This window comes from Triticum dicoccoides, chromosome 1B, assembly GCF_002162155.2.
Source record: "Triticum dicoccoides isolate Atlit2015 ecotype Zavitan chromosome 1B, WEW_v2.0, whole genome shotgun sequence".
NCBI classification, from domain to species: domain Eukaryota; kingdom Viridiplantae; phylum Streptophyta; class Magnoliopsida; order Poales; family Poaceae; genus Triticum; species Triticum dicoccoides.
In genome coordinates, this window is record NC_041381.1 from 20,865,658 (window position 1) to 20,874,530 (window position 8,873).

General features: G+C 46.4%; 1 protein-coding gene and 1 pseudogene across 1 annotated transcript; both read right to left on the reverse strand.

Annotated features, from left to right (window-relative positions):
* Positions 1–3,170: 3,170 nt before the first annotated feature.
* LOC119299855 lies at positions 3,171–4,446 on the reverse strand (annotated as a pseudogene).
* A 2,027-nt stretch (positions 4,447–6,473) lies between these two features.
* LOC119316720 (probable E3 ubiquitin-protein ligase RHC2A) lies at positions 6,474–8,489 on the reverse strand. Its single transcript, XM_037591101.1, has one exon. It carries the CDS (start codon positions 7,950–7,952, stop codon positions 6,762–6,764), a length of 1,191 nt encoding a protein of 396 aa, XP_037446998.1. The 5' UTR covers positions 7,953–8,489; the 3' UTR covers positions 6,474–6,761.
* Between the last annotated feature and the right edge of the window lie 384 nt (positions 8,490–8,873).

An 8,873-nucleotide genomic window follows, 5' to 3' on the forward strand; every position in this document is an offset into this window, starting at 1 on the left:
AGGACAGAGCATAAATATTCCAATAAATAGACAAGAGTTTTTATAAATTTTGCAATACATAACAACTGTACATATTATAATTGTGTGGGGAACAATCACACATATTATAGTCATTATTTATTTTTAAAAGCCAGGACAGCCATGGAATTTGGTAAAGTTACTGCAGTTTTTTTAATCTATCCGGCTATCCCAAATTAAAAATGGCCAAATATTTTAATGATCTTTTTGGAATATACTCTTTATTAAAAAACTTTTTCTTTTAGATCACTTTCTTAAAATCTTTGTTAACACAATTTTCTCTATCAAAAGAAACTTTTTCTTCTTCAAAATTGCTAATTTTGAAAACATATTTCCCATTTTCTCTTCATATCAGTCGAGTTCACAAAAAGGAAATTCTAATATTTTCTATTTTATTTTTCGTTCTACATTATGTCGTCAAATTTTTATGTTAACTGAGTTGCCATATGAGCAGAAGAACACCCAAGACATAGTTAAAGCCGTTTCAATGTAGCAATGGCCAAACCTAAAGGTTTCTTTTTAACATTTGATGATAGACAAAAAAAACATCGTATTCTACTCCGTCCGATCCATATTACAACTATAAAGTTGGAGTATATACTACGACCTCCGTGACTAAAGTTGTCAAAATTTATTTTTCATTCTACATTATGTTGTCAAAATTTTAGGCTGACTGAGTTGCCATATGAGCAAAAGAACACCCCAATTCATTCTTAAAGCCGTTTCAGTGCAGCAATCACCAAACCTAAACGTTTTTCTTTTTAACATTTGATCGTTGACAAAAAAACTATAGCATACTACTCCCTCCGATCCATATTACAACTAATATAAGGTTGGAGTATATACTACTACCTCCGTAACTAATTATAAGACATTTTGCCAGTTCAAACTACAAAAACGTCTAATATTTAGTTTCGAAGATAGTATTAGATAACCAAGACATGTCGATACAAGAGAGAGGTGGGGAAACCAAGATGATATTCATGCAAGTTGCAAAACGGTGCAATCAACTTGATGATACTATTAGATACCCAAGACATGTAGATACAAGAGAATGGTGAGGAAACCAAGAAGATATCCTTGCAAGTTGCAAAACGGCAGCAAGCAATATGCAAGTGGCGCTAGCTAGCTTCTGATGCTGGATGCAGCAACACTTTAATACCCAGGTTATTACTCCATTCAGTTACTAAGCCAGCCCACATGCAAGCAGGCAGGCAGGCAGGCAGGCTTGATTAGTTAACCACATGTATGGTTCTTACCTGATATACATACATGCCGAGATCATTATACATGTGTATAGACTATAGACAGATTCTTAATAGTTGGTTGGTATAGTAGATGGATTCTTAGTTGGTTAAGTAATTCCTTCGATCAAGGAACCGAGCGGCTGAGGTCTAGAGCAGCACCAGAGAAGGCCAGAAGGGCTATCGAACGGAGGGCATTTCGGCCATCTGGCAAATGTTACCAACTCCAGCTGCTACTTTCTATTGCTTACATCATGGCAAATTATTCTATCAATTTCCATGACATGAATCTTCTAATCTTTCCGAAATGCGACTATATTCACCACAAATTATGAGATACTCCCTCCGTTCCAAAATAAATGACTCAATTTTGTACTAACTTTAGTACAAAGTTAGTACATGGTTGGGTCATCTATTTTGGAACGGAGGGAGTACAACATACGGTTGGGTCATCTATTTTGGAACGGAGGGAGTACAACATACGGCATACAAGCTTATCAGATAGTACAACATACAAGTATTCTCTCATATTGTTATAGAAAACGAATGCAGCAACAGCCGTCCAACTTGATCAAGCAGGAGAGGATCCACATTACATTTCCATCGGGAACTATTTTCAACAGAAATAATCCACGATACTCGATGCAAAACAGAGCTGAAATCCTACCAAAAGTACACACAACCTGAACACAGAGCACAAGCATCCAACAGAAACTCTTGTCCAAAATTAAACAATGGAAAACGACCCAACAGAATTTAAATCCTTTTTGTTAGAAAGAAGTGAAAGGAAGAGTCGTAGCTGCCGGGCTCATCCATCCTAACAACCCAATCAAAGCCAGGCACGCATCACCCCAGGCACGCACGTAGCTTCGATAATGGGGAAAATTTTGTTTTTTCCACTCTAGATTTTGCCAGTTTTTCTTATGCCACTCTAGATTTTGACATTTCACTTTTGCCACTCTTAGTTTTTGACAATTCACATTGCTCATACCGTTCGTATCATACTCCCCCAAATTCTCACAATCTTCAAAATGCAACGCACGTAAACTTCCAAACTCAGAAAGGCCGACTCCAAATTCCAGATGCTAATTTGACTGTAAATCAATGTAGAAATCATTTCATACTATTTTGAAATGCTAACTCCAAATTCCAGAAAGGCTAACTGTAATTTGACTGTAATTATATTAGTTTAAAAAAAGAACATCACGTGCACAACTTGTTCATCCATCTAGTGACAGGATTTTAAATGCACCTTACATCTACGAAGCTTACAGTCTGAATATAACTATGTCTTGACACTAGATTTATATCTAATTTGTTATCGCACACATTGATCCGAATTGCACCAAAATAGAAAGTCCATCTTAATAGTGGTCTCGACATAAAAAATACTCACTGAACCATGTCTGATTGCACTGATCTACCTGAGGACATATTACAAAATATTCCATCTCTGGATGCTGTAAAATTACAAGACAAATGGTACCACAACAAGTTCGCAGATTATCATCAGTGAAGATAGCAGAATAATTGAGTGGTTTAATACATTATTTTAGGCTGATTTTATCATCACAAACAAAGATGAAAAGAGCAGAGCAACTAAACTGAAATGGTGAACTGAAGGAAGATTTATGTCAAACATTTTTCAGCATCTTATAGACAGGTTTTAGAAAGAAAGGTTTACCTGTGGACCTTGGTAACTTACTACTCCCTCCGTCCGGAAATACTTGTCGGAGAAATGCATAAAAATGGATGTATCTAGGACCAATATACATCTAGATACATCCATTCCTCCGACAAGTATTTCCGGATGGAGGGAGTACTACCTATGTGCTACAATCCTTTTCCAAAAAAAAAAAAAAAAACTGGTGTGCTATAATATCTTAGGTACATTTAGTTATACTACAGGAAAAATTTCAGTGTGGTGCATGTGTGGTAATGGATTCCTACAATTATGCAAGCCATGTAGTTAAAGTACTGTTATGGCTGAAATATCGTGCAATCTTCAGTGTGTGCAAAACTAATAGTGGAAGCACTAAAGATACCAGAAATAATGAATGGTAAAAGCTAAGTCACCTCTTATCTTGTAGCAGCTCTCTAAGCATCGCAACAGATGTCATTCCATCCTAAATGTCGATGTCTTTTATGAATCATCTGGGAAAGGCACTTTGTAGATCACATCCTTGATAATCCTCTTTGTATCCGGCTTTTGTGAGACTGATACAAAGGCTTGACAATGATAATGCCCCCGAATCTTGAGATACACCTCATGCACTAGAGTTGTTTTCCCCAATCCCCCAAAACCAACAATGGACAACACCCTGCGATGACGCTTGGTCGACCTGTCTCCTTCCATCATCCACTTGGCAAGATGGCCTCTCGGACCGTCAATGGACAGCCGAGGATCCATGGCTGCATGGTCAGAGGAGGTGCTACAGGCAATATCATCCAGCTTGCAACTGCTCTTCAGCTCTTTCACTTGCTTGACGCGAGCCTTCAGATCATCAATTTGGTTTGTGATTCCACGCCGAGACCCCCAAGTGTCTTTAGATGGCGAGCAGTCTTGCGAAAGAAGTCCTTGAAGCTTCCGTTACGCCCGCCACTGCCAAGCTGGTGAATGAACTTGTCGACACGATCTTCGATGTCATAGGCCAGCTCTCTCACCAGCGATATACGTGCCTTCACTTGGACATCTGGATCACCTAGCATGGCATGCTTCTAGACCACAGCATGCAGGCTAGTAAGCTCAGATTTGAGGGACCGGATCTCGCGGCGGACCCTTTTCAGACGGCCGCACTCACCGACGAGAAAAGCGGTGAGCTTCACCAGCAGAGGACCCAACGCGCCCAGTGAAGCGCTCACCACCGGCGCCATCAGTCTCTGTCTCTACTCCTTGTTCTGCACTCCAGTTCTTGTTTGTGTATGTCATGGCAGTGGGGAGAACTCAGACAAGCAGGAACACAGATGAAGGGTGGGTACCAGACCAGCTGCAAGATTTACCTTGGATCACAACGATGGCTGGCATGTGCATTTGGTCAACACGCCTCACACGCTCCTAGCATGTGCTGGAGCTGGGCCTGAGTAAGTTAATAACAACTAATGTCAGGTAACAACAGGTAGAGAGAGAGCATCGTTAGCAGTAATGAATTCAGGTTTAATTATAAAACCGAGGCAAAACTTTTGGCCCTCGAGCGTTCATCTCGATAGCCACTTGTCCTACATATTATAGTTAGACTTGGTTTTACGCGCTGGGTGCGCATACGCGAATCTCACACAAGCATCATGGCTGGATGCGAACCTCGATTAGTCAACGGTGGCAACCGTACACTGGCACTAGGATTAGGACAGGGGTGAAGGGCTAATCTGTCCACTTTTTCAGCACCTAAATTGGATTATTATTATTTATGGCTGAAATCATGTATGTAAGCCTCTGCTTGACTTTCAGTTTTCACCATCCAAATTCAACCCCTCTAGTCACCTTCTCTAAAGCAATACTAGTGCATATCCACAAGCCCCCCGTTTCAGATCCGGATTCGAATCGGGTCAACAAACCAAGATTGTTTCTGCTATGATGTGCCTTAGGCTGTTTTATGTTGCGGAAAATAAAACCAGCAGCTGCCTAGAGAGAGAATAGTGGTTTCAAGAAGTATCTTGTCAATACCTGTCGATGCATTTCGGCGCACAAGCTACTCTGTTTGCATGTAGAGATCAACCACAAAGTGGCTGCAAGAGATAGCCGATAGAGCAGCCGAGTCAAGAACGTGGCGGCGGCTCAAGTGGAAATGTGGAATATCTCTAGGAGCCTCAGACGTCCATATCAGCTCCATAATAAAGAACCTAAAACGTGGTGAACTTCATGCGCCTACCACTTTCTGCTCAGCAGGATAATGACATCCACCCAGCTGGAATAGCCAGTTTCAGATTAAAGTTTGCACTAAAAGCGTTCAAACGGCAGCTTCACCCAGCATGACGCGCCACAGGCGGTAATTTTGCTTCACCGGGAACAAAACCAGCAGCTGTTTAGAGACAAAATCATGGACTCAAATATAATGGCATGTCGACGCACATCAAGAAATCAAAGAAGATTACCAAATCTCACCTCAGCTCGCACCAAACTCCGAATGCACGCTCAACCACCGAAACAGACATGGATGGCAGGATTAGGGGACATCTTAATCATTGCACCTCCAAACACGCACTCCATACAATTACAGAAGAAACATCATAATCATTCCGGGTCAGTGGTTGCATTTATACTTGGTTATGGAGCATGCCTGAAAGGGGCGTTTCTTGGTATGCTGGTTGGTCGATTTACCAGATGAAAGCTGCAGAAAAGCATGTAGCAGCAGCAACACTTCAAATACTACTGCTACTGCAAGAGAAGAAGCTGATGAGAGGCCTTCAAACTTACCGAAAGATAGCCGGCCATCAGAATATTTCTGCAAGCTTTTGAGATGCCAAGGGTTGCTGCAAAGGTAGACGTTAGCCTTCTCGATTTCATAAAAAGGAGCAGTATAAAAGACTGTAAAAGATGGATAATCATATTCATGTGTAGTTGCTGCCCAACTTTCTATGGCTTTACATCAGGACAGTGATGCAGGGTGACCGGCAATTGCAGCACTTGCATAGATCTGAGGGCAGTAAACAAATATCTTGTTTCAGATATGTCATCCAGAAGAAGTTAAATATCTGAATATGAATAAAATACCTGAAGTATGAAGACAACGAGCTACATCAAAATTTCAGTCGGACAGCCACAGGTTATTTTCCAAAATAATAGTGATAGTGAGGACTTGTTCTCTGTGGACAGATGAAATGAATATGGATGCATTGACTTGTGAACAAGAAAGGAACACCCAGGGAATCTAATCACTAATAAGCACAGTGATAACAACATGGAAATTATCCACAAAGTCATGACATATCTGCAAGCGATTGATGATAATAGCCAACTCAAGAAGAGCAGAAAATATCTAGGACGATATATGCTTAACTGAACCATTCAAACATTGTGAACTCCAGGCCACATTAAATTAAACAAATGATGCAGACATGTAAAAAGTTGGGTAACTTCATGTGTAATTGCTGCAACTTTCTATGATCAGGACAATGATGCAGGGTGACTGGCAATTGCAACACTTGCATAGATCTGAGGATCGTAAACAAATATCTTGTTTCAGATATGTCATCCAGATATGAACCATTCAAACATTGTAAAGACCAGGCCAAATTGAATTAAATGAATCAAAAATCATCAAACACATTGTTTGCTAGTACCAACAAAGCAATTCATCACCTAGGTTCCAAATGCTCGATTCAGAATCACAGTGGACATCTCTCCCCTGTAACTAATATAGCAGATGTTGCTCTGCTCCTATGTACAACACCAATTCTGTTCTACAAATCGTCGTGTTCCCTTTCTTTTCTTCTATAAATACATAAAAACATGAAACAGAAGCAATCGGCAACCTTTTTTTTCTTTCGGTTCAGAGTTGAGGACTATCTCTGCACCATCGTGTCGGCGGCGTGGCCGTCTTCGAGCCTCCAGCTCATGCTCCGGCTTCTCGAGCCGTGGCTGAACGCCGCGGAGTGATCCGACGCCTCGGTCATCTCCTCGGGCCTCATTTGCGAGGACGAAGCGTGGGAGCTCGCCGAATGGCCGCGGCCGAAGCAGGCAAACACATTGCGGAAGACGCGTCGAATGGCGCTCCTCTCCGTCGACCGGCTCTGCCTCGACCCCCACGAGATCCTCCTCGGCGCGCCGCCGTGGTTGAAACCGCCGTCCATCTCCGTGTAGACGACCGGGAGCTCCCTCTCCTCGGGCCTCCTCCCGCCGGCGAACCTCCCAACGGCGAACCCGCCTCCCGGCAGCCTCCAGATGGTGAGGCCAACGGTGGTCTCCTCCTCGGCCCCGGCGCTGGTGGCCTGCGACCGCGCGGCGGCGGCACTGTCGGTGGGCATCTCGTGGCGGCACACGGGGCACGAGTTGCGGAGCTGCAGCCAGGGGAGGATGCAGTCCTCGTGGTAGATGTGGGCGCAGGGCATCTCCCTGGCCTCGGCGCCCAGCTCGAAGGGCTCCTTGCAGACGGCGCAGTGGCAGTCGGCGGCGACGTGAGAGGCCGCGATGGCGACGGTGGGCATGGACTCGACGGCCGCCTTGGACGCCGGCGGGGTCTCGCGGGCCCGGGTGAGCCCGCCGGCCTCGATCTGCGCGAGCTGGCCGAGGAGCCGCTCGAAGCCGGACCCCATGAGGAAGTCCGACATGCTCTCCGGCAGCGGGCGCAGGCCCGAGCCCGCCCCGTCGTCGTAGAAGAGCTCGAAGCTGCTGGCCGCGGCCAGCTGGCCCTCGTCGTCGCCGTTGTCGTCCCCCGCTGCGGCCCCGAGCGCCGAGCGCCGGAGCACGATGACCGGGTTGAACGGCGCGCGGTCGCCCCCGCCACCTCCTCCAGAGGCGGAGGCGGCCGCGGCGGCACGGCGGCTGCGGCGGAGGCGGAGGTCGTTGGCGTGGTGCGCGCGCGGGCGGCGGAGGTAGGCCGGGGCCGGCGGGGTCCGGCGCATCTCCTCGAGGAACCCGCCGCCGCAGTCCGGGCAGGCGACGTCGCCGCCGCCCTCCGGCGACGCCGCGGCGCGCACGAAGCGGTCGCAGCTGTAGCACCAGTAGGACGCGGACGCGGCCGGAGACGAATCCATGGATGGACCGGCAGGCACACGGCAAGAAAAGATGCAGACTTTGACTTTTCCTCCCTGCGAGCTCAGATCTGGCCGGCAGAGCTCGGCACCGGAACGCTCCTCCCTTGGCCGGCGGTTACGCTTCGCCCTCGGCGACCGGTCCGGCGTCGAGGAGTAGTAGGGCGCGGCGAGGGGCCGTCGGATCCCGAGACCGGCGGCGACGTAGGCGGGAGAGTGGAGGAAGAAGGGGACGGAGACTTTGCCCTGTGGAGGGCCGGTTGTTGGGTGGGGGAAAGGAAGGAAGGGGAATGGAGGAGACGGTGGGGTGGGGGGAGGGAGGGGTTTTAACCGGCGGGCGACAAATCAAAGCGCGTGGAAGCGGAAGCGGGGAGGAAATGGTGCCGGTGGAGTTTATTGCGGTGTGTGGGGAATGGGGAATGAGAATGGCGTGACGGACGGTCTCCGACGGACGCGGCTTCGTCGCCGCTTCTTTTTCTTCTTGTCGTTGCCGGAGTTGCCGCCGAGGTCTCCCCACCGGGCGGATGGGTTTTGTTGGTTTCGTTTGTACACGGTAGCGCAGGCCAGACGGGTCGGTCCTCCCAACACGCAATTCCTGGCGGTTTCGTACGAGTATATAGTGGTGGATCTCCGTCTCTCTTTCTCCATTTTTAGCTTCTCTTGTTTTGCACCTTGATAAAAGCTCGCACGCTATTAGTACTCTTTCCGTATTTAAAAAAAGACCATGCACATGTATTTCTTTTCTGAAAAACTCTCGATCTATTCATCTTCGATCACGATGGTATAAGAAACGAACGCCGGAAATGGTGATAAAAATCAAATCCATATCCGTAGACCACCTAGCGACGACTACAAGCACTCAAGCAAGCTGAAAAGCACGCCACCATCACCGCCTGTTGTAGTAAACAGTAACGTCGTGCTGTA